At 43.2% G+C, this 27283-nt stretch overlaps 1 protein-coding gene across 1 annotated transcript in view; it reads right to left on the reverse strand.

Annotated features, from left to right (window-relative positions):
- The window catches only part of atrnl1a (attractin-like 1a), a 251087-nt gene that overhangs the window by 197497 nt on the left and 26307 nt on the right, over positions 1-27283 (reverse strand). The window contains 9 exon segments of the mRNA XM_030106400.1: positions 5881-6035; positions 12098-12281; positions 14723-14972; positions 16765-16852; positions 16939-17113; positions 21029-21237; positions 23823-23951; positions 24772-24885; positions 26443-26526. Of these exon segments, the coding sequence (XP_029962260.1) occupies positions 5881-6035; positions 12098-12281; positions 14723-14972; positions 16765-16852; positions 16939-17113; positions 21029-21237; positions 23823-23951; positions 24772-24885; positions 26443-26526 (1388 nt within the window).

Consider the following 27283-nt stretch of genomic DNA (forward strand, 5'->3'; position numbering starts at 1 on the left):
TAAGGCCCTGCGTCGCATTGGCACCTCCGCTTACGTGACCGTCACTCATCGGGAGGCTTCACGTTTGCGTGTCTGGGTGAAACCGATAATCCATCCGAAGCTGCTGACGTGTGCGGCGTTACAGGTTTAAATCGTCTTTTTCCAGCACTTTCCACTGGGAGCGCTAAAATAAGCTTCTGCACAGCGAGGTAACGGCGTGTGAACAGGAGCTACTTTTTCCTCAAAACACACCGCCGCAGTCGCCTCAGCTGCAGACAGAAGCCAGATAACGGTTATATCTATAGAGACAATTCAACAATCAGAATCAGTCAAATGTATTTTCTTCAAATCGAGTTTCTTATCGATGACCCACCGGCTGCAAAACACTTGCAATTAGTGCTTGATTGATCGCTGCGGCAGCAATACTTCTGATCTTAGGAAGCTTCTGGTTAAGAACAAGAGTGTTCTGAAGGCTGAGGAGTGCAGCATGTTGAACAGCTACGGTTCCAACTCCTGCATTCGGCACCATTAGCATGCTAGCATAGCATCCGTTAGCGACTCGTCTGCTGCCAGCAACACACCAACATTTATTGCCACATGAACACACGGAAACTGGTGCCGTTCATCGGGTTCAAATGTGAAGGGTGCCCACCTCGCTCCCTAATGCAGTCTAACCATGAGGAACGGAAGGAAGGATTAGAAATATGGTCCATCCCTTAAGATAAACAGCCAGACGACTGTGTTAAAGGAAGTGAGCAGCAGAACAAGTCGACATCCTCGCCCCCATCGTTTGGTCACGATCAAAAGAATCCGATTTCAGATGACGTCTCTCAAAACGTTTGCCTCGGTCTTTGAGGTCTGACCTCTGGGAGGAGATCAAGCAGTGACTCCCCAACATTTAGAAGTGCCGGCGGAGGCGATTCAGGCGTCTGGACCGGATGTCCTCGGGTCATTTTCCACAGACGGTCTATCACACCCAGCCAAGCGGTCGGAAGCCTTGGGGCTGGCTCCAGGTCCGCTGCGCCGTCAAAGACCTGGAGCTCCCGTTCGGATGGAGGAAACTGTCAACAAGGTCAAGATTTAAGACTGGAACAGCACCAATATTTCTGAATTTATGCGAGTGACATGCGATTGAGGAGTGGTACTTTTTATCCCAAGAAGTCCGTTTTGATCCATGTCCAAAAAGATTTGACTTGAGTGAGTAAAAGTTTAGGGTAAAGCAGTTGGTTTGCAGAGCAGCGTGTCATGTTGTTAAAGCTGCGTTAGGATTCTGAGAGTAAATTAAGATCTCAGTTACAGTCAAACATTTCAAAGGCACAACACCTGATCTCCAGTCAGTCACAGTGAGGAGCCGATTCTAAAAGCCTTCAATCCCCGAAGATTACAGCCTCGGTGACTTCTGATCCCGGCTTCTAAGCCCACTTTAACAAGCCTCACCGACGCTGAAGCTGTCAGATTGTCCACCAAAGGAACTGCAGACTCAACAGATACTTATCAGACGAAACACACACATACACACACACACACACACACACACACACACATACACACCAGCACAGATTTTAATTTCCTCTCAGGATATGAGAAAATCTGTGTTAATAATGCATGGTGGGACAGAGAGAGAGATCATGAGTCAACATCGAGGCGGGCGGGCGGGCACAGCGGGCTGATTGACAGTTTGATCTCATCTGCACTAATGGAGGACTTGATGAAGAAGGAGGGGGAGGAAGAGGAGGGGGATTCTTCAGCAGCAGCCTCTGTCTGCTTCTGCGACACATCGGGCCTTCCAACACCCTGCAAACCGGCTCCCAGCCTGCTCAGGGTGTGTGTGTGTGTGTGTGTGTGTGTGTGTGTGTGTGTGTGTGTGTGTGTGTGTCAGTGCGTGGGTGTGCGCCTGTGGTGTGCAGAGCTGGAGAGGACCGCGTTTTTAATCAGAGTTCATTTTCTCCCCAAAATCTAATTAGAAGTGTGAGGGTGGCAGGGTTGAAGGGAGGGAGACGAGGAGGGAGGGGGAGCTGGGGGGGGAGGGGGGGGGGGGGGGGGGGGGGGGGACGGAGAATTAAATCCAAATGAAAAGTGCCTTCCATGTCGACCTGAATCTAATGTGTGGCAGCCGAAGAGCAGGAGAAGCTAATAGCGTCATGTCGCCCCTCCAAGGTTAGCGCAGCAAAACAAAAACAAATTAGAGTTTCGAAACCCCCCCAACACACACACACACACACACACACACACACACACACACACACACACACACACACACACACACACTGCTTACAGCAATCTTGGAGGCAGCAAAGAGCAGAGCAGCAAATGAAGACGAAACAAGAGACGGCGAGAAGTGACTTCCACAGGTGGAACTAATTAATTATCACCTGCAGAGACGAGGCGGACGGCGGAGTTTTTCCACAAGGACTTTGTGAAGAAATATGCTGTGCTGGGTCTGGAATGATTTCCAACACTTGTTAAAGCACATTTCCTGATAGAACTGCAAATTTATCATCACAGATATAATGGATTGTACTTTTCAGACTGCAAGTTGCATTTTTTGGTTCCTGTTGTTTGACTACTCAAGCGACTGATACGTTAAAATAAATCGGTACATACCATCACATGCCATCTTGGTGTCTGTATGTGAGAACAGAGTGCTGCTAAAACACTCAGTCCTGGTCCAGTCCTGCATGTTTCAGATCTGTCCCTGCTTCAGCACGCCTCAGTGTGATGTTGATTTCTTCATCATGCTTGTAAAACCTTCCAGTAACGAGCCCTGATTGCAATCAGGTGTGTTGCAACTGAGACATATGTTTTAATAACTCAGTGTCGACTGGAGGTGAATTTCATAGGTGGGGCACTTCATCGTTCAATTTCAAATAATATTCTGAAAGTTAACTTAAATACTGTGTGTTTATAAACCAGGCAGCGATGGGCGGTATAAAATTCACCCCAATCCACTGCCATCAATTTTGGGCCACTAGAGGGCGCTGCTGCTTGTTTTTGTAATTAAACCCAGCGTGTTCAGAGACCAACATGCTTTAAATATTAATAATGGCGGGTGAACAGACAGTAGTTTGGATAGACGATAAAGATTGATAGTTACTGCTGGTGATTCTCCACAGTTACACTACCAAGTCCCAGGAGTCTTGACGCTCTGGAAGCCGCCATTGATGTTACCGTTTTCAAAAAGTTGCTTTTTCACTGTCTGCTGTCTCTGCAGTAAGCGAGCACTGGCTAGCGCACAATAAAAGTTGGGGCAGATGTGCGCAGTCATGAATAAATTATGATATTTATACAGACAGGGGTGTGTGTTTGCGTAGAGTTGAGGGACGTGTAAATTCACACGTTTACTGCAACTGTTCATGAAGTGGAAAAAAAAAAACCCAAACAAACATCCAAACGAACTCCATTTCCAACTTCATAAAGACCGGCGCCGCTTCATAAACAAAGGCTTCGTTGTTTATCACCTCTGATTTGGCCTTTTTATTCACAGGCTTATTATCTGCTTCATCCGAGCACACCTTTATTGTCTTTAGGTAATTCTCCTCCTCACTCCGCAGTGCTTCTTTCTCTCTCCCTTAATCCCTCCTTCATTTTCTCTTTATTTCTCTGAAGCGCTGAGTGTTTTCCGCTCGCCCTTTCCTCCCTTATTACCTCCACTGTGAGTGTGAGCTTTTTGGTTTGGTTTGTGAGCAGAGGAAAAAAAAAAAAAGTGTTGGTTTGATTTTAATGGCATTTGGTGGAAAGGTGGTGTATGTGCCCAGAAAGATTATTCAGCCCAGGAGATGAATTCATGCATTATTTCTTTTATAACTACAAACGCGCTGTACTTTTATGTTTTACTCTTTCTGTCAAATGTATTGGCTGTGTCCATTCCTACTATTTGTCATTATTTTGAGTTTGTATCGTATCCTATATCTTTTATGTGCTCGATTACTTAAATGCCTTTTAAGTTAGTTTTCATTTGGATTAATCTTGTTGTTCTGCCTTTTGCAAATCATCAGCTGGTGAGCATCCAGCCCACGTGGCTGGATATCGAGCCTGGTATAGAATGACACAGCAGACTTATCCAAATTTAAATGTACACTTTCAAAATAAAACCTTTTACTCTCTCTTTGCGGCCCCTGTGGTACAGCATAGTGTTGTAAAGCAGAGTAGTTTCAAGTCGAATATGGATTGATGGATATCCACCTTAAATCATGTTAAGTTACATATTTTACATTAGTGAAGGTCTCATTGGTATTTTTCCAGTCATGTCACTACGATACGACCTCTCTCTGTGAGTTTATCACCACAGGTAAAGAATTAGTATCACTAACTATTTGATTGAAGGCAGTCAACTTTTAGGATTCATCAGATTTTATTTTCACAAACATGTGGCAACATTAGCACCCGAGATTTAGTTGTAAAAGCTAAAAATGCACAACACCACAGCAGACACTGTTACTTTAAGCCACAGCAGGATCACTTCCGGAACCTAACTAAGTAGGATCGGAACTTTCCAAGGCTGGTGTTGTCAGTCAAGTTTCAGATTGATCCCAGTCCTCATTTGTTTGGCGCTTTTAAATCACATCATGGTTTTCTTCAACAGATGAAACAGCTGAGTTAACGTGTAAACTGCTCTCAGTTGTCTTCTGACGTCAATGCTGAATGGAAACACGTCACGAAAAGCCTCGTGAGGCTGTTTTACATCTTGGGCTGTTTAAAAGTTGTAATTTCTTCCTCCTAAAGGGGGCAGTTTTGGTATTATGAGCTACAGTGAGACTAGATTCTCTTAAAGCGGTCATGAATGCCTCTTTCAGTCATACTTTTCTTCCGGTCCAGCTCTACTTCGTGAATTTGCATCCATGTTTTTCTCTCCTCCTCCCGTCGGTTAATCTTCTTCCACCCTGTTGTTTCCCTCCTGTGAAGAGTTGGTGTAATCCCTCTCTCTTCCTCTCCCAGAGCTCTCTTACTTCCTTCTATTTCTCTGTCCCTGTCAAGGGGTGCAAACATCCTCATGCCATCTGCTCTATGATGCAACTGGGTAGCCTGTAATGGGATCCTTCATCATCCGCGCTCTCCACCTACGTACATACCGCAGCGCTTGCATCCTCGCTGCGAGGAAAGAATGAATGTTTTCTGCTGCCTCTTGGCTTGGATCTGGCGGAGTAGGCTTCCCACTCCTGTTCAGTTATGTGCATTATTTGCCAAACTGCTGCTGCATCGGTGGTAAAAACACGGAGGATTACTCTGTGTGAGTCTCATCTGAGACGCCACCGGTGACAGTGTGTTGACAGGACAGCTCAACGCGTGCAGAGGGTGAGATGGGGAATCAAACCACCAACCCTCAGACTGGAATTCAACTCATTCTACCAGCAAAGTCATGTCTATGGAAAATTATGGTAAAATATAGGTATATGACAGTAAATGATGCCATAAGATAAGATAATGCTACATACTGTCAATGCGATGGTGAATGTTGTTCATGTAATAAGATATTCAGCCAACAAATGATGACTGTCCTGTTGTATAATAATGATGGGTTAGTGTATTCGATGGTATATAAGATGTTTTTATGACAAAATGGTGGTATGACGATAATTAAATGGCATGTATGTAAGGTAATGGTGTAATCTGGTAATATCTTGGTTTATGACAGTATATAAAAGAAACATGAAAGATAAAGGGCAAATAAAACAGATTTCAATTATATTGCAATGGTATATAACTATGATATTTATGCCTATAATGTGACATAATAGTAATCTACATATATACTTTAGTATATAATGGTAGCAATTATATATAATGGCAATGTAATGTGATATGATGGCAAAATATAACCTGAAGCGCCTTCATGGATAAACACCAGTAGCTGTGCATTCATCTTTATCTACAATGAAATCTTGATTTCTGACTCATCCTTACCGATGTCGTACGCCAAGAAGTCGGCGGAGAAGCACTTGGCCCCGTTGCTGAGCGACGTGTCGTTGTGCGTGTTGCCGCCGAACACCAGCATGGCGCCGCTGAGCAGCGCCGCCGAGTGGAGGTAGCGCGCCACGCCGCTCTCCCTGAGGATCAGCCTGCGCACAGACAGGTGGAGACGCGAGGCGGGTCAGCCCTGAGAGCGGAGAGCTATTAGGAAGAGTGTTAATTTGTCAGGCGCTGGGGTCGGTGTGTGCGTGACGGCATGCCGTTACTGATGGTGTCTGGGTGTGTGACCCGGCCTGTGGCGGCCGCCCTTCATACCGGCTGTTCCTCCACGAGAGCAGCACATATGAACACACACACACACACGACACAGACGTGGCAGGAGGTCTCAGTCTGCTGTGTGTGTGTGAGACAGATCTCCCGCGGGGGTCAAAGGTCACATAGTGGAGAGCAACTGTAGTGTCCTCTTCATTTACAGCAGTCGGTCTGAGTTTCCACCGTCTCACAGGTCTAAAGAAAGAACCAGTGACCCACCCTGCACTCAAAAAACACACACACCAAATCTGTCTATGCAGAGCTGATTGATGGTCACTTTTTCATTTTTTTTTTTATCTTATATACCTCCACAAAGTTATACCTCTTCTCCGGAGATTTATGTGCTTTTCAGTTTTCAGTTCTTTATTTCATATTAAAAAAAAAAGTGTCTGGGTAATTGAAATGCATCGATTGAAACCAGAAGAGCGCATTTAGTTTGGAAGCTGACATTTATTAAGAATCCATCAAGTTTGGTCTGAATCTTAAGAGAGGCAATATCACCAACATTTCACCTCATTAAGATCGAGACAAGTCATCAGAGTTCTCAACATTTTCACTGTTACGAAACTTTTTGACGATCTCAGGTCAACAACTTAACTTTTATTAATGAATAAAGTGTAATTATAACAAAATCCTCAAATACTTACAAGATGCAACAGAGAATCAAGTAACTGAAATGGTGAAAACTGCCGTCTCATTTACTACTCTCCCTGAGATCAGTCCTCATCCGATTCGTCAAGGGACATTAAATTACATCCCTTGTACGAGCTCACTTGTCTCAAAAAATGAGGAAATTATAGAGAAAAATTAAAAAAATTGTTGTTAAATCACTGTTAGTTGTTTTTTGGTAATACTGGAATAACAGTTTAAAGAAACATAAGGCGCGGGGGCCAAAATCGGCCCGCAAGAGGCTTCAATGTGGCCCAGGAAACAACCAGACAAATCAAAAAAAATGTAAAGAAAATACAGATTTTGAAGACATTTCCTGCGAGTAGCAGACACTGCACAGACTCGAGCTGACGTATCAGCGATGCTTCCATGAAAGAGAGTGACTGTTATCAAACTAGTCTCAAAGCCGTGCTGTCAGGGTGAGTTTATGAAAACATGCATAATGCTACAAGCTACAGGAGAAGTTTCTCAGACATTTCACTACAAGGTGCCTCAGAATCTTTTAATTAAAGTTGGGTTTATGTTGATTGTGTAGCCATTTTCTTTCACAGTGGGGGGGGGGGGGGGTTTCTGTACAGACAAAATACAGACATTTTCATCATGTATAGTCTGCGCCACAACAAAGAAAACCTTTGAGTTTAAATGCAAAGGTTATTCTTGCACTATAACTTCACTCTTCTTATGTCAGACCAACACACAGGGCTGGACTGTCTATGTGTGCTGGGCTACAGGAAACTGTCAGATTTATCTCAAAAGGCTGTGGCACTGCTGGAATTTCATCAGCTCACAGGAAGGTTAAACAAAAGTTTCAAAACAAAACAGGATTCTGTACAATTTCGGAATTAAAAATGTTGTAAAATATCTTTATATATTAGGAGTGTAACGGTATTTGTATTCGTCCCGTACCGTCACGGTACGGGGGTCACGGTTCGGCACACACAATCACACGACGAATACACCAGTGAGCAAAAAAAAAAAAAAATTCCAACCTTAGATGGCGGTAATGAGCCTAAAAGCTGCCGGCAACCACCATTATCACAGAAGCAGAAGAAGTAGAACAAGCAGGTCCAAACATGAACAAACAAAGAAGAAAGTACAAGCGGAATGAGCGCTGCAGCGTGTGGCGGAGCGGATTAAACGGGAGAGTATTTGTTCCGCGTGCGTTCCCTCATACGGAGTGACGTGTGACGTGCCAGTAAACAGGAAGCAGCACAGTCAAAAAACCAGCAGAGAACGCCACGGTGGTGGAAAAACACTTTTTTAATACAAAACCCCGACATAAAAAACATTGGAGAGGCGAGATGGAACCAAATCGCGCAGCAGGGAGTTGTATAAAGAGCTCCATAGCAGAATACAAGCAATCGCCGGCTGGTGTTATGGATTAAATGGTTCCCGTGTTAACGAATGACAGCGGAGGTCTGTGTAAACACATGCTGATTACATCAGTTGTTAAAGTAAGACTCACAAAAGACTTTAAACGTATACACTGACTGTAACTGTCGATAACCGACGTTCGCCAGAACGACTAGATATTTCAGTCATTATTGGTCACAAGTTAACACGGGCACCAGTTAATTCGAAACATCGGCATGCGGCGCAGAGCTCACACCGAGATGTGCTGCTCCGCACGGCGGTGCTGCGGTCAGGGGAGCAGCCGCTCCTTCAGCAGCATATCATGGAGATTTTGGGACATTATTTGAGCAGATATCAGCAGATAAAAACTCTCTGCTTGGCGCTGAGGACTGCTGCTGCAGAGAGGAAGACCTGCAAGTTCCTCGTGAGACTTTGTGCGCATGTCACAGGGTCCTTGTAAACAAGGATTCATCGTGGATGCTTTGTATGCTGTACATGAATACACTCGCATTTAATACTATTGTTTACAATCGGATTGAAAAAAACACCATGTAAACTGGGCCAATAATGTGTCGCATGGGAAAGGTTGGGAAAAATGTTCTGGTGCATTTGTGAGCTTTTTTTACTTTTTCCCCACTGTACCGAAAAACGTACCGAACCGTGACCCTTACACCGAGGTACGTACCGTACCGTGGCTTTTGTGTACCGTTACACCCCTATTATATATATATATATATTAATTAACATAAAAGAATACCATACACTGTCTGAGTAACATTGCATGTTGTGTCTATTGGCAGCAAGTCTAAATAAAACCTGAGTGAGTGTTTAACGAGCTTCAGAGACGTCCCGAGGCCGGACCAGCTGGAAGCCACTAACATGTATACACACACGTCATGTACGGGACTTTATAATGCCACGGTCCATTTCTCAGGAGCGCTCTGCTGACAGAGGAGTCTGATAGAGTTACTGGGAAGCGCCTGGAATCGTCCGGCCTGGGAATTCCCAAACGTCCAGGAGCTCCACTGACACCTGACTCCAACCACAAATTCCAGGCGGAAAGTGAGAGCCAGGAGCGAGACAGCAGGCGGTGCGTGCACTGCTGAGAGCGCACGTGTGTGGTCAGTGAAGGGAAGAGCCCGAGGTCATCTGAGGTCAAACCTCCTGTCAGGTCCGACTGGCCTCATCATCCTCCGTCTTTGGGATATGAGTGTACAGAGCGGTGACATGATGGCGATAATAACAGAACAATCTCATATTAAAGGACCCCTATCATGAAAAATTACTTTTATGAGCTAGTTCGTGTGCTATAACCTCATGAAAACTTTCAGTTAAGTCGGTGTTTCTCTTCATTCGTGCATATTTGACTAATCTATATGAATATTTAAGACCTCCCCCAACATCTAGCTTTCCACCGATCTACACAGACCGATGGAACCATTCATGAAGTGCTAGACGCACGCGCAGCCTCGTAGCGTACATTAGGAGAACCTCTGACCTTCACAGACTTTCATGCAGTGCAGCTTCACCAACAACTTTCCACAAGATGGCAGCACATAGACATGACCATAGATATACACAATGTAGACCTGGCAGACGTCTCTCAACTGTCAACGTGAGGTCTATGTTTGCCACGGCCATGCTGTTATACAGGTTCCGGGGTAATGTGAAGTCGAGTTAGATGTACTAATAATTCTTAATATTTCTTTCGCACTTCATAGTGCGAGGGCTGCTAAAACAGCTTATTATTGACTGCAGGTGTAGCTCACTGACATAATCACACTGCTGCCACTAGAGGTCACCATGCAGCCAACAATCTCACACAAGCAGGTACAGCGAGGTCAATGCTTATCCATGAATATACAGCTTCAATAAAAACATATGAATTGCATGAAAGTGAATGCTCATGGCTGAATTAATACAAGCCTTTCTGATAAGCACGAAAAAGCTAAAAAAAAAAAAAAAAAAAAAAAAAAAAAAAGACTTTAAGTCTGTCAGAGGCAAATGGGTGGAAGTCATAATTTAAATGATTTAATGAGAAAAGTTAAATGTAAAGAGTGACTCATAACTTCAGCTGACAGACAAATGAAGTGTGGGTTAAAATGAAAGAAATGACCCCCTGTGAGGTGGAGAAGAAGAGTGGAAAATTAATGAAAATGACAACGCCTGCAGCTCGGAGGAGGCGATCAGGTTCAACTTCCCTTTAATCAACCAAAACTCTCCTTTAGTTTCACAACTTTACTCAGCTTTTCTTATTGCTGGTGTGTTGGGTCACAGGTGCCCGTGCTGGAACTGTGAACCTGGTGCATGATGGGAAGAGCGATACCTCAGAGTAACCTCTGACAAGATAAGCTTCTCAGACCGTGAATGACGGGATTCACACAATGATGCAGGCTGGGGATGGTCACCATAGACACCAATGTAATTATCTTTTTGGCAGCTTTGAATGACGCTGAGGAGACGGACAGCCATTTACAGACAAAACGTTCACTTAACCGATACATCAATCAACCAGTCAAGCAATCAAATCACAAACAAACCAATCTACAAACCAACCGAACAGTCTACCAACAATAAACCAATTAACTAATCACACAATCAAAAAAAAATCAATCTAAAATATATAATGAAATAACCAACTTGACCAATTATCAATTGGTTTGCAAACTGGTGACCAATTATCCAACAAAGCAATCAAATGATGAATTAACCAACCATTCTACCAACAATCGACCAATTAACCAAGCACGAAAATAACAAGCCAATCAGTCAATTAGTAAATCAACAGTTAAACAATAAACTAACCAATCAATAAACCAACCATTCAAACAATAAATCAACCAGCAAACCAACCAGTTATCCAACAAACCAACCAATCACCAAACTAATCAACCAACAATCAAGCAATTAACCAACCATTAAGTTCACACCCACCAACCACTCGATCAATATAAAGGAAAAAATAATTAATAATATTAAATGATTGAAAAAAAAGGAGTGCTTTTAAAAAAACTGAAATACACATTTGAAAAAGTGAAAATAAAAAGCACAATGACAATTACTGTAAATATTGACATATTACCATTATGCTTATTCACTGTTTTTACTTTTACCGACCAATGTAACATCTTGAAGCCCTCTGAGGCAACTGTTGTTGTGATACTGGGCTACACAAAAATAAATTGATTGATTGATTGAATAAAAAGTATTAAATAATAAAATAATGTCATGAAATTGTTAAATATATAACAAAAATAAATTTGGGAAAAAAGACAGACACCACCCCCTCTCAAAAAAAAAAAAAAAAAAAAAAAAAGTAGATTTCAGCTTTTGTGGAATCATTTCAACAATTCTAGACCAAACATTTTGGGAACGTCACGTCACACTTAAAAATAAGCCCAAATATTAAATATTCACACTGTGAGCGAACAGGTCAAACATTAAGCTGCACAACTAAAACATGCTTTACGTTACTGAACTACATTTTTCAAAAAAAATCTACTACGAGACTCACTACTAATCTTTGCAAAGACCTGCGTCAATTTTTCTATCAAGCAGTTTGACTGCAGAACCCTGGAAGTTTCAGTCTGATACTGAAGTGATTTTTCACGTTGCTCTTTCAGAGGAAGAAACGGCATCATCTTCTTCAAGGCTAACAAAAGCAAACTTGGGGAAAAATGAAACAGCTTGAACCTGAGTTACAATGCAGAGTTGGACAGTTTCTGCTAAAATGATGAAGCATGATTAAAAAATAAATCACTCAATGTCTCTGTTTTAATTTGGTGAAAGAGGAATAAAATCTTGTTTTTTGGTTAACATGGTCACTGATGTCAGAGCTGGATTTGGAGAAGTGCATGGTGCGGCGTCCGGCTCTCACCAGGTCTTCGTGTGCACGTGGTAGCGGTACAAGTGATCCACCAGGCCGTATTTGTTGTTGTTGAGCGCCTTGTACCCTCCGTGGACGAACACGCAGCCGCTGGCCTGGTCGTAGACGCTGCTGTGGCCGTAGCCGCCCTGGACCACGGCGCCTCCGGGGGACAACACCTGCCACGAGTTGGACCCTGAGACACAGACAGAGCGGACCGGCGTCTGAATCCTGCGGCGGATCAGAACCTGAAACGCTGGGGACGCTTTTGGCGCTCTGGTAGGCTTTTTGTTTTCCTGCCAGAGAGCAAAGCCCTTTTCATTGTGGAGGTGAGACAGAGCGAGGGAGAGAAAATAAGACGAGGGACACGGAGAGCGTGCCAACAGCAAGACGGGCCAAAGAAAATGAGAGTTTATCGAATATAAAAGCGCCCCTTTATTAGGAGGCAAACGCATTCGTTCAGGTGCAGAGAAAATGTGATTAGAAAGAGGATTGCGTCATCCGAGGAGTCCCCGATAACGAAGAGACACAAGAAGATCAACAGAGGCTTTGAAGGAGGAAGAACTTCAAACAAGGCTGAGAAAACACGCCGTCATGTGGAACAGTGCGACGCCGAGCCGAGCGAGAGCGGAGGGGAGGGAAACGTGGAAGAAAATAACTGAAACAAGAGGCAGCGGTGTCACTCTATAGCTCCAGTCGTAAAAACGCTGCTTATAGAGCAGAATTGACCTGTTAAAGGCAGAATAATTAAGTGAGCAGCAGAACTGGGGGGGGGGTGCATTTAAAAAGAGCAAGAAAGAAGAGGAGAAAGTGATAGAAAACGATGAGCGGATAGGAAGAGAAGGTCAAGTGTTATCTGGTCTCTGGCAGCTCATTCCGGTGAACCCGCCTCTCCGAGCGGTCATTAAATCCCTTTTAAAGTCGCTCGCCACTCGTCTGTGTTCGTTTCCAGGTTGCTCTGATGCTCAGCCGCTGCCTCTGAAGACTAATGATGCAGACTTGCGTTGCGACACCACCGGGGGAGGAAACGAGGGAGGGGAGGGGGAAGAGAGTGATGGACAGATGAGGGAAGGGAAAGGTGAGGCGTGCATGGGGGAGGGATGACAGAGGGGGTCAGAGAGTGAGGCCGGCAGATGAAAGAAGAAGAAGAAAACGAGGGGAAAGGGAGTGAGTGGGAGAAAGAGAGGAGGAGGAGGAGGAGGATGACAGGGAGGAGAGTGAAGGGGAGGCAGCGGATTCATTAATCATTGTCTTCTCCCAGACGCTCCGGCCCGGTGCCACCTCGTCTTAATGACCACTCTCACGGTGTGCAGTTTGTGTAGATGTGCACATCTTTTCTTTCTGTTGGATATCAAACCTGAATATGAAAAATTAGCACATTTCTCAGCGACGACATATTTCAGGGTTAAACTGTGGGATATGGACGGGATTATGGTTGAGTTTCGGGGAATTCTGCAGGAAATGAATGGAAGTCACGGTAAAATGGGCCATAATGGCTCCAGATAACGGTGATGATCTGGTCTGGATTAAGTTGAGGTTAGAAAGAAGTATTACCGGCTGAGTAATTGTGCATTTTGTGTGTGTGTGTGTGTGTGCGTGTGTGTGTGTGTGTGTGTGTGTGTGTGTGTGTGTGTGTGTGTGTGTGTGTGTGTGTATTGTCATTCTGAGTCAATGGTCTGTTATTAGCACTGCAACGCCGCCATCTGCTGGTTCTTCTCAGCTCTGTAATCAATTCCAGCTCCTCTGAGCGGTCAGTCTGAAAAACAAGGTGCTGAAAGTTACACTGAGGGGTAGAAGTGTGTAAATGAGAGTCAGAGTGCAGAGCTGCTCATCTTCCACTCCTGAGATCAGTAGTTTAATCCACCTGTAGAAGTGGGAGACAGATATTTTTCATGACTCTGTATAATGTGACTGATCTATAAAAATTAAGTCTGTTTCCATTAAAAAATTAACCTCATGCCCTGAAAAGTTACATAAATACAAATGTCATGTAGCTCTCTGGAAGACTGATTAATTCAGTATTAAACAGGAGTTTACTGCAACAGTGAGGGACAATACTAAAGCTATCAATGAGGCAAAGACAGAAGCTCAAATGTCCTGAAAATCCTCGAACTAAAGCTCCGTTCAGACGTTTTCAAGAGGAAAAAGGAGAACTTTTCAGTTGGGAGTCACCCGTCATTGCAATGCATCTTTATTATCTGTCCATATGAATGTATGTGTACAAGCTTGTTCAGCGCTGGTTTAATGACATGGTTAGATGCATGTATTAAATGAGATTAATTCACTGCCTTGTGTGTCAAACAAGCTGCAGCGAGTTCAGCATCGAGTGCTGCACCTGCTCCCAAATCCAAACTGACTGTATTTCAACGTTTCAGTACCTATAAAAGTAATAACAAAACAGAATTTCACGTCTTCCCACTCCTTTTCTCAAGGCAATAATACAAATCGGTTGCTTCAAAAACACCAATTACCATCTAATGGCTTCGACAAGCGAAAGACCCCGAGCGCAGATAAGATGGAACGCGCCCTGTGGAAAATGTCAGCGGCCCCGAGAGTCCCCCGTGTCGGACTCCCGTCAATAAAAAGCAATTCAACAATAACCACGGAAGCGGAGAGATCGATGGCGGCGGCACTCACTGATGCTGTACTCCTGGACCTTGTTGACGTAGCTGTAGACGGGCGAGTAGCCGAAGAAGACCAGCATGGCCGGCTCGCCGTCGGCCAGCTCCACCACGTGGGCCGTGTGGCCCTCCAGGCTGTAGGGGGGCGGCGGGGCCGGGCTCCGCAGCGACCAGGTGCGCCGGGGGATGTTGAACACCCACAGCTCGTCCGTGATGTTGGCGGCCGCGGCGGCTTCCAGCTTCCCGCCAAACATGAATATGTCGTCCTGCAGGACGGAGGAGAGAAGAGGAACAAAGGAGCAGAAGACAGAGAATCGCTGAAATGTAGCGGCTCATATATTACAGTGGATTATCGCTAATTATCAGTATTATTAAAAAAAACCTGTCAAACACTTTACATACTGATGTGTCAAATCTATGAAATCCATTTATAATGAGTCTCGATTTCCATTTATAATTTTCAATATATTTATTGCAATTATATAATCTTATTGTTCTATTATATTTTCTAACTGAGTGAAATCAGTACTTTGCTTTTCACAGAATGTCATTTAGTTCATCATTAACTGCTGATTCCTCTCATCAAAAATATCTGTTTTTGTAAATGTCTGCATGTGTATTTTTTTCTTTTACCTTTTCCAACTTCTTTTTTAAATATTTCTGAGCATCATTTGCATGTTTTTGTTTGTTTGTTTTTTTTAATATATATATATATATATATATATATATATATATAATCTATATATAGTTATTTCACTCGGGTGTCCCCAACCACCGGGAAGCGAACCACAACTGGTCCATGGATCATTTGGTACCAGACCACAACCACAGAATAAACAGTATTATTTGTGCAGTGTAGATTTAAATTTCCATGTTTTCACATTGAGTTTTATTTTGAAAAACTCTTCACTTCTTTTTTTTTTCTTTTTCTTTTTTTTTTTTCACTTTATCATTAAGCCATTGGTACGCTTTCCTGCCAGTCTATGGAAAAACTATGTTGCTTTAAAACTGGTCCGTGGTGCAGCAGCCATATGCGAACCACTGTTTAAAGCATATTTCCTTCACTTACTTCATTGCGCATGTGTTTTTAATCCTCCATGCATTGTGCATCTCAAACTGAAATCTGATGTTTCCATTGAGATGGACGTCAACATGTTTTATTTCAGTGCCATTTTTAAGCAGAGATTCACTGAGTGAAAGCCTCTTTCAAATACACATTTCTCTCTACTGATCCCGATAATTCCAGCATAAATTCGAAAATGAAATAATGAAGACACAGACTAGAAAAAATACTGTTTGTACAAAGAGTCTGACGTCTGCCATGAACTGGATAAAGTGAGGCAGAAGATGGATGGATATCTCTGTGCACGGCCATCTCTATCGAGACCCGAAGCACCAGGTGCAGAGGTCAAGTGTCACAGAGAGAGTCTGAAGTGGAAGCTGCGTGGATCAGAAACAAGCTGCAGGCTACAAATCATCTCCAGACACTCTGACCTCCTCCAGATCAAACTTCACCTCCACCACGGCAGAAACAGACATCCGTCTTCATTCTGCCGCCGACCTTCACTATTAAATGACTCCTTCCGCACAAAGACCGGCGGCCGCTCCGTTCCGGTATTTGGACCGGGACGCGTCGTTAGCTGCTCCGCGCTGTGGCGTGATTGATCTATGGGGAGCTGCTGCTTTTATTTCTTTACGGGTTTGTTGAATGATGGCTCAGGAGCACGTTTCCACCGCTGACGCGTCCTTTCAGAGTCCATTCCGGGATTATTCTCCCCGTTAATTGTTTATGCAAAGTCGACAGTTTTATCACAAACTTGTTTGTTTGGATTCCTGAAAACAGGCAGAGGTTAATTAATTAACATGAAGCAAATTAACAGTCCAAACATGGCCAGCTCAGACGAATGGCCAGCGTTTCAGTGATATGTGGGGGGAGTTAAGTTTTCTGGTTTGAATCCCACTGTGGACACGTTCCTGTGGCTCCATGGACCTTCAGCAGGTCCTGGCTCACAGTTTCTGGAGCTGACTTTAACTTTTGACGTGTGTTGTGTTCCTGACCTGGTAGAGAGCCAGAGAGTGTCCGTATCTGTAGAGCGGTCCGCTGCTGGAGGGCACCACGTCCCACGTGCCGCTGTCCAGGTTGTAGCTGGAAGAAAGAATCAAAGCGTTGAGCGCTGGTGGAGGAAAAGGCGCTGCCCAGGCGCTGGGATGCGGGCGGAGTCGGGTGCTTACTTCAGAACCATGTGGTAGTTTGAGTAGTTGAAGGAGAAGCCCCCCACCACCCACATGAGCCCAGAATGCACCAGGGCTCGGTGGGACGCGCGGCCCAGAGACTGGGTGGAGGGTTTGATGCTGGGCAGCACCCAGAAGGCCTCGGTGGAGGGGACGGAGAGCGAGCAGTCCGGACCTGAGGCACAGCGGGGAACAGCAACGCTTTTAATATTCCTGAAGCATCGAGGAATTTCCTGACTTTGAAACTCAAACACACTTTATCAAAAACCCAAAATACAGTGTTGAATGAATGATGTGAATGAAGATAACACAAAAACTACAGCAGTTTCCACCTGTGAGGACTTTATCTCTTACAAAATCTGACTTTATTTACACCAAACAGCTGCTTTTTACTCTTAAAATATAAAACCTTAAGATAGAATTTGGAAGATTTACACCACATTGGTCTGTTTAGAAGAACTTTCGCTTTTGGATTATAAGATTTACACATCAAAATAATGTAAAATGAATTTAAAAAAGAAAAGTAAGAACATGACAATATAATATTGATAACAGGTGATTACAGGAACAAATAAAGTCAAAGTTCCTTTCTGGATTAAAATTAAGACTTGAGTTTAGATTTCTCATCCTCAGTAGTAGTGCATAGAAATGAATACACACACACACACACACACACACAACATATTAAATATTGTCAGATTATGACTGGAGGAACATTATTTTGAGGACAGATGAGTTTCTGTTTGCAGATTATTGCAGAAAATATTGAAGTAATAAGAAGAGAAAAGACGCTTGTATTCTATAAATGTTGAAATCAGATCCCAGAATCATTTATATGAGGAAATAAATCAGATCTGTTTCGGATATGGGCCAATGTGACTGCTGGAACAGGCCCTACATGCTCGCCATTCGGGCTTGTGGATGCTGGACAGAGGCAGAAGGACTGCTTCTGACAGCAGGTGCGTTGGTCCGATTCCTCACAGGAGAAGCAATAGCTCCCCCTTGAGGCCCGCTGTGCGACTGCACAGGTGTGTGCTTGAGAGGGCTCCACTGAGCTCTCTGCAGGTCTGAGTTTCCTCCTCTTCACAGGTCTCTATGGCCTCCAACATGTGGACCAGAACTTCATGTGGGAGGGAAGAACCTGGCGTCTGGCGGAGCCCGTCTTCCCTCCCTGATGGCATCTTCCTGGGAAAACACAGCTGGAGTGCATCCCCCTGCTTTATCTTCTCCTCACGCCATCTCGGCCGTGTTGCCCCATCTGGGCCAAACAGGCCTTTTGAGTCCACCGGGGCATCAGAGGTTCGCTTATACAAAAAAAAGCATGGAGGCCGTCGGACAGGAGGAAAATCTGGCACAGTGGTCCAGCTGAGGAGGTCCCACGACTTCTTAGGCAGGCGTAAATTAGAGTTAGGCAGTAAATCTGATCTGAGCATCAACACTTGCAGAGTAAATGGAACCGAGGACACACACACCTTTTGTATGAATGGAACTGATGTGGATCTCATTATAGATGGAGAAAGTTTGTCAGAAGTGAGGTTCGGGTGGAAGTGGAGCAGTTTACCATAATCACCACCACTGGGCTACTTCAGGCTGAATCTCCCCATCGACATGCAAACAAACACTTTTTGGAGAGGTTTTACAAATCTCCACTTTGGCAGCAGTTTTTCTGGCGTAATCATTCTTGATGACGTTAAAGCGAAACACTTAAACAGCATTTCATTGTTCTACTCATCCAAACCACATCCAGGTTCACAACAGCCCATCAGCCTGTTTGGTCCCTCACTTCAATATATAATTTAAGTAATTTAGAGTATTTTCTGACACACACTATTTCATGGATTGACTAAATAATCCTGAAGCGTTCTGTTGATTTTGTGGTCATAGTTTAATTTATCTCAATGCAGCTCCACTCATGTGATTTTTGAGTTCCCCTTCCGATCCTGTGTGATGGGAATGAGCTGAACATTTCAGGCTGCTTCTGCAGCCCGAGATAACCTGAAATCATTTGCATATTTTAATTATTTTCTGGTATTTTAGAAATCAAACAATTAATAATAAACACATTATCAGATCGAGAAATTAATTATTTGGTCGAGGCCCAACACGACAGCACACTTAATCATTCTGTTTCTATTTGTTGTTTTAATGTTAATTTGTCTCATACAGAGATTTCTGCACATATTTAGAAAAACAAAATTAAAGTAAAAAATAGATAATTAAATGTAAATATATATAGTATTTAACAAATAAAATGAAATTAAACACATGAGAAATAAAAATATATAAAATCCGAAAACATAAAGATTTGTCAATGTTTTTTTTTTGTTTTGTTTATAGACTAAAATATTTTTGAGAACTGTTTTACTTGTATTTACATGGCTTGTCCACTAGGAGTCAGTGCTTTACCATCTATGACAAAGACTTTGTGACGTGTATTGTTTGTCGTGGTTGTTGATTTGACAGATTTCAGGATATTAGTTTAAGTAACAAAGACTTTCTTCAAAAGGAACCCAATTAAAAAGAATAATAAATTAATAAGTATTCACTTTTCCTATTAAAAAAAGGGGTAAATAAATAAAGTTACTTCCAGTGAGACATCAGATCGCTGGAATATTTGAGCTCTCTGATGTGTCTGCATGAGGAGAAAACTGAATTAAAACTTGAAAAAAACAAAAAGACACTGTGATATTTCCCAAAGTGTCACATCAAATGTTTGACGACACAAACCGACATTGAATGAGGCCACAGTGGTGATAAAAGACGTTTCTTTCCCCTTAACTATGAATCACAACAGCAGCATGGGGCTCCTGACGACGGGCATCATGGGAAATCTGCAGAGGTTCAACATAAAACTCTGTGACCTTGTTTGTGTGATCACGTCATAATATCAAGAGCTCACATACAGAGATGGAAAGATCAGAAAAAGTATTTCAAACTTTAATTTTTTAACATCTGAACCATCATGGTCTGGTTTAAATTTTTCAGAAGTACTTCAGGGCGAAGTTTCACTGCCTATATGATGAAATACTGCTTTTAAAAACCATATTCTAATGAATGTATGCCAGTTTTATAGATCTGGAGACATTCATATGCAAAATCAGTGCTTAATGGGATCATGAAGACATTATAAAACACTAAATAATGACTATCTTCTGTTCATGAAGTCTAATAAAGCTGCTCCAGGAGAGAGAAACACTGATTCCACAAAACGCTGCAGGAGCAAGACTTTAAAAGGAAAATTCATTTACATTTTTTGCTCATTTGTGCTAAAATTGATGGGTTTTATCACGTAAGAGCCACACAAGAGGCTGCTAACAAGAGCTCAGACAACCCAAGAAGCCAACAGGGAATAAAAATCATACCACTGTGACACTATGAGAACTTCATTTTGTCTCATAAATTTGTTTTAACTTCAAGTTTGTAAAGAAATTGCATTGCACATTGTAATCAAACTTTTTAAAGGCAGAAAATAGAACAATGTCACTTTAATTCAAAGGAAACCGTTTTTAAAGTAATTTTTCAAAACCTAACATTAAAAGTTTCAAATAAATCTGTATATACTTTGATTTTACCTGAGAAAAATGGCTCATGGTAAGAAAAGAAAAGTGAAAAACCTATATTTTTTGAAACGTCACAACATTTTCAAAACATGTTTTTGATCTTCACGATAAATGAGATTTTAAGAAGGAAATTGAAATCTTTGAAATCTATCAGTTTCTGTGACACTGTTTTACACATTCAATTATGAAAACAAACAACAAACTTGCAATACAATCACATACGAAAAAATATAAAGTTCTTTATAACAGTCTCTTAAATCTTGATGAGCTTATAAAACTGCATCAATGACCCAATAGAAAAACTCAAGTTCTACAATAAATCAGTGTAGAGGTCAGCAACAAATCCAGAACAAACACTTTAAAATGGCACCACTTCTGTGACTGTTGGCTCATCCATCCATTCACACACACGCACACACACATTCATTCACACACACGACGACATATCAGTTCTGTTATTCCTCTGTTACTGCTGCTGAGGCCTGGAAGCGCGCCAGGCCTGCAGAGCGGCCGTTGTCCTGCGCTCTCACCTTGCCAGCTGTCGTTGCAGACGCAGAGCTTCTCCCCGGTCAGGTCGCAGTAGCCGTGGTCCGGGCTGCCACAGTTGTCCCGGCAGTACGGGATGTCGCAGGCGTCGCCCTTCCAGTACTTGTCGCACTCGCAGTAGACGCGGCCGGCGGCGGAGTTGGCCGTGCTGCAGCGGCCGTGACCCGAGCAGTTGTTGGGGCAGGAGTTGATCCTGGGGGGAGGGAAAGTCAAGGAGGACGGCGGGGTGAATGCAAAACGAGCCGGTAATGAGAATCCGCCGACATGGGACCATCACATCAGGGAGACTGGAGCAAAATAAGGTCAAAACCTTCAGGAAAATCTCATGTAAACATTCACCATGCTCACACTGAGCACGGTGACAATAAAATCATTGTGAAATTTTAGATTCAGCTTTTAGCTTTTAGTTTTTATCATTTGCTTGGCGACCAGGACTGGAAGCTTTGTGGGCCGGTTTTCAATTTATGAACAGGCAATTCACTGTTTGAACTGAAGTTCTTTTGTAAATAAATGCTGATTTTTTTTTTTTTTTTTTTTTTTTGGGGGGGGGGGATCAATATTTTTGGGGGGCTTCGGGTCTGCCCATCGAAAAAACTTGAATATTGACTCAAATTGTGTTCTTACTCAAGAGACTTCATGCTGACAGTTTTGTACAGAAGTATGATTAAATTACATGCCTTAAAAAAAAAACTTAAAAAGAACCTGAAGCTACAACAGTAATTAGAGTATTTGTAATTTGTTCCACAACCGTAAAACCACATACCGGTATTTTTGAAAACTGCTTTTCGAAAACGTTCCCACTCATTCGAAGTGGAAACGGGGGAAATGCAACTTTTTGAAAACAATCCAACTCCATGAACATTTTGAAAAATGTTTACACTCTGTCTACATGGAAACAGGGAAAGTGAAACTTTTCAAAAATGCTCCGACACCATCTCGGCTGAAACAAGAGAAAAGGCAACTTTCTGAGCGAACTGGGTCGTCTGTCTAAACGAACATCTGTGTTCTGGAGCGCTGATCTCTGCCTCTTAGTGAATTATTACCTGGCTGATCATGTCGTGTGAAGCTTCTGAAACTGCTGCGCATAAAAGCCTGTAAATCTCCAAAAACATCTGGACTGAAGCACTGGACACCCGTTTGTTTGATATCAATGCATTTTAAAACGTAAGCAGCTCTAGATAAAAGTGTCCAAATCCGATTGAAGGAGATGCAGCGAGGAGGAGCAGAAGGAGGGAGATGAAGGAAAGCAGGCAGCATTTTACAAGAGATAAAGGAAAAACACACAAAGAAGAAGATGGAGGCGACTGAATGTGATTGCATGTTTTAGAGTGTTTTAATCCCGTGTTTCGTGGCTCCTCTGAAGATTAGATGGTGCTTTTCTGAGAAATGAGATAAATTAGATGAAAAAACTGGGGGGGGAGGAATGGAGGACGAGAGGCAGAACATCATTTCTCTGTTAGCACAAAAAGCCGGGATGCTACTCTGTGACAAGGGTCGCCATGACAACCTCCATCTCCCTCATTCCCTCTTTGTGTGTGTGTGCGTCGAGAGGTGGTGACACACTGACAGCACGGCGCTCCTCGCCCTCATTGTGGCTCCGTGGCCCCAATTAAATGAGTCCTGGTTGTGCTGAGACATCAGATTCATTTCTGTCTGCAGAATATTTGTGGGGGGAAAAAAAAGAGGCGAAGCTTTAGAGCGAAGACGAACGCGTCTGATTTTTAAATATTTTCAGACGTTCATCATGTCGGCTGCACTCCAGGAGCTGTTCACTTGCTCCGGTTGTCTCAGGATGAACTGAATGATTTGGAGCTTTTCAGATATTTGGAGCTGGAAACAGGAAGTTCTTCTTGTGTTCAGTGTTTTCCTGAGCGAGCGAACGCAGAGCGGCGTCCTCCATTAGAACTTTACAGCCACGTGCAGAGCCGACGTTAAAACGGATCATGAATGGTTCAATCAGGAGTCTGCAGCACGTGGCGCTTTACTGCTTCGGTATTTGCTTTCTGAAGATTTCAGAAAATTATCTGAGAAACAGTTTTCATCCCAATATTATCTTTTTTCATTTCATTTGCATAATTGTTTTATTTGCAAAAACACTCACGACTAAATTGGTTGAAGGCTAAAACTGCTATCAAAAAAAAGGCTACAAAGTTTTATTGAGTTACATATTTGCCTCATCATGAAACAATAAAAACTTGTTTGTAACCTGGTTGAACAACCAAAACCTGTATGTTAACCTTGTAAAATGTCCCGATTGCGTTTATTTTTGTCTGGTAAAGTATCATTAATCCTGAAAATTCGCTTGAAATGATGACTGAAAACATAATATTTATCTTGAAATATAAAAAAGTCCGAGTTTTAATTCATAAAATAGGCACAAAGAAAAAAAAAAAAAAGAGAAAACAGGGTTTTCACCTTTTAAAACAAAGAAAACGGTCAGCTGATATGTTCTTTATGGGCTTCTTGATTCAGTCACTGTTAGTGCAAACATGTTGAACTCAAACATATTCAGGTCAAAACTGTCCAGTTCTGACATTTGACAGCAGAAGAAATATCTGAAGGAGAGCTGAAAATATTGAAAACATTCAATATTAGAACTCTAAATTAATGTACACCGGTTGTTCTTAGTCAGATTTGTGTTGAAATGATTTTCAGAGTCACTAGTTTGACTCAAATTCTGGAGAAAAAAATTGGTTCAACTGAGCTCAACAGGTTGAATCTGACAATCAGCTGTTATATTTTCATGTGTGACAAAGAGAGAAAACGATGTTAACGTACGAGTATGCGATGTCGAAGCCGGTCAGGTTGTAGGCGGCGTCGCTGAAGAAGTGCAGCAGAGCGTATCCAGAGTTGGTCACCACCTCGGGGACGGTCTCGTTGCCCCTGGACTCCGGGACCACCAGGCCGCTGAGAGACGGGGGACGACACACATGAAGCCCGTTTTACTGCTTCAACCCCAAAACTTTTTACTGTTTTTACATCAAAAATGAGAAACTCTGATCTGCAGATAGTGCCGCTCATACTCCAAATGATGTGATTTTGTGATTTCTATCTGTGGAGGTTTGCAGCTTCCTGTTTGATTTCTGTCACTTCTCACACACTGCAAATGAACTCTCACACTCGATGAGGCCGAGGCGCCTTCGAGCGACACCTTTTTCATGTAAAGTGTGTGTGTGTGTGTGTGTGTGTGTGTGTTTTCCCGTCCTTCCAGGAGGTAATGATGCTCCACAAGTCTCAGCTTTGCATAACCAAACAGCAGATATGTATTTTTTTTCTTGGGACGGTCCAAATTGGCCCCTCCACGGCGGCAGCTCGGCTCTCGGCGGGATGTAACGCGGCGGATTAGGAGTGTGAGGCTGCTGAATTGTTGTTGGCATTACTGTTTTTTTAATGAATTTGTAGTAGCTGAAAGAGCCGCCGCCCACGTGCCTGTGGAATCTGCTTTGAGCGCGGGGAAAAATAGAAAAATAGAAGTGGGATTCGGGGGGATAATGTGCGTAATTGCGATATTTTCTCTCCCTTATCGCCGTGTTGTGGTGGGAGAGTAATTACGGGCTCCATTGTTTGGCTGAGCGTGGAGTCGTTTTACTGCACAAGTGCAAATTTATTGGCGCTTTTGAAGCAGCGCCAAAGGCTACCCGTGTCATTTCCATATTTCCTCCCTCACACACACACACACACACACGCACGCACGCACGCACGCACATACTCACACACAGCGGCTCACCTGAAGACGGCGATCAGCGGGGCGTAAATGGAGTCTCCGTCGAAGACGTACATGTGGTCCCAGCTGCACTCGGTGGCGAAGTGGTTGAAGCGCAGCCTGAGCACGGCGTTCGGACTGGGAGACGGGAGACGGAGACACAACGCAGGAAGACACATTACCTGCAGGCTTCACGGGGTTCTTCCTGTTCGAAGGCGTCTCTGCTCGTTATAAAGCCCACGGTTGGGATCATAAATTGATTCTTGAGGGACTCGGTGAGAATTTCTGCTGCGGCTGGCTCTTTCTTGAAGTCTGTCCTTTTGTCAATGCCAGTCTCCTGGAAGCAGCAGTCGTCTACTTTCTGTCTCAGGTGTTAAAGTAAAATATTAAAGACGCCGAGAAAAAGTTCCTGTCTGAGTCAGGAGTGTGGAACACATTGTAGTTCAGGGATCCGCATGCAGCATCACTTCATCTTCACAGCCATAAAAACCTTTCAATTTAAACCAGAAAGTTTTTCTTGGTTTCACAGAGTTGTGGAAATATCAAAATGTCGATATTTAAAAAAAAAAAAAAAAAAAAAAAAAAGGACTCCAATCTCAACATGAAGCTGTTTGAATTAAACTTTCTGGTGCAAAATACAATGAAATGTCCCTCAATCTTCTCCTGCAGCCGCCTCGTTCTGCTTGTTTCTGCAAACGCACCCTGACAGAATGGCTTTGAGCAGAATGCCAGTTTACTATCGATATCTCAGCTTGGGTCTCAGTATTGTATTGTGTCCACTACTTGAAAGAACATTGGTCTGACTTGGCCCCCAGACCTTATGTTTGACCCTGATGTAAGTTATTCTAAACCAGAACAGCTTGGATTTGAAAGATCTTGATACTTTACTGCCGTCCTCGTATGTTGGTCAACATTCTTTGGTTCACGTCCAGCTTGAGTGTGAACATGAAGATGCATGTGGTTGTGTGTCGCTCTTTATTCTCCCCGAACGTTCCCGAAGGTACAAATATACACAAAAAGCCTCGTTCACTTTGAAAATGCAGAATTTTTCAATGCGTTTTTCACTCGAAACGTCCTGTAAACAGAGTCTGAGTCCCTGCAGAATCCTTTTCTGAAGACACAAAGAAAATCACCTCATTTTAGAATTAATGAGATACAATTTAATAGAAACACACAACAATAGCTCTTTGTCGGTGTGAAGTAATTACCGGGTAGCACAAATGGAAACTTCAGTAATGTGTTTCTGCAATAAAAATAATAAAGAAAATCCTGTGTCTTCACAGCATTTATCGAGTTTTGTTGTTTTTACAACTTCTGGATGCAAAACTTTCTGATTTGGTATCAGAAATACAGCATTAGCTTCAAATGAGAGAGAGAAACACGGTGAATGTGTTTCTGTGTCCTTCAATATCATCCAAGGAGATCATGAGCATCTTCGCCCAGAGCCGAACCCTCACCCCCGAGGACGGGCGTCACAATCAGGACGACGGGGCGATAAAACACAGCAACGCCGCATCCTGTTATCACGGCGTGCGTTCAGCTGCAGCTCGAGACACCCACCCTCTATTTACACCCTAATAAAGCTCCGTTTATCTGAAGCCCTCAAGTCAGGAACAGAACAACGAAACAGAGCAGGAAGCGGGAAAAATTAATAACTATGCACGAGAGATTGAAAAAAAAAGGAAAAACACTCACAATCCCTCGATCAGCCAGGTGCATTTGGTCTTGTACTTGTAGTTGACGGGACCGTCGGTGAGAGAGCCGGACAGGTCTGTTAACCTGGAAGGAAAAAAGAAATGACAGTTCACATGAAATCAGCAGCAGACAGAGGTGATGGTGGGGGGGGGTTTCACCAACCAGACACAGTCCAAATCTGGAGTTTCAGCCTTATCTCGTGATCTAGACAAAACAAAGCGAATCATTCTTCCGTGGCGCTCCAGGGCGCTCCATCACTCAGCGCATGTGACCTTTAGTCGCGGCGACAAGACTCAAGGTTTGATGTCGCTCTCATCAGTGGAGAAAGGTTGTGTTTTCTTTACAGAAAGGAAGAGATGATGAGCAGTTTTTGTTTCTACTACTAAATCTATAAATAAAAAGTGGGGCTTCGGCATATAAGAGGAAGAAGGAAAAACTCATCTCTGAATCGTTAATGTTAACTAATATTGACTCAGAATGTGAAGAATATGATTTATTAACTGGGTTTTCTTCATGTGATGAATCACCACAGTGGTGGTCTGCGGTTTTCCCACCAGACTCAATCTTCACATTGTTCCTCCTCATGTTCGCCATCATTCACGCTGTTCTAAATAATTAACCATCTCCCTTCACCTCATTTCACCCGCTCCTCCTTCGCGCACGCACTGCGTCGGCGTCACTATCGCCCAGCCGTTGCTCACGCTTGCGGCGTTTCGGTGGACCTCCTCTGTCTGTCAGTGGACGAGCTCTTCGTGCATCAGGCACACAGCCAGCACACAAAAAAACCTTTATTATTCAGCCTTTGGGTCAATCTGGGTCACTTTATGACTTAGTACGATTG

Source organism: Salarias fasciatus, chromosome 13 (assembly GCF_902148845.1).
Source record: "Salarias fasciatus chromosome 13, fSalaFa1.1, whole genome shotgun sequence".
In the NCBI taxonomy this organism is placed as follows: Eukaryota; Metazoa; Chordata; class Actinopteri; order Blenniiformes; family Blenniidae; genus Salarias; species Salarias fasciatus.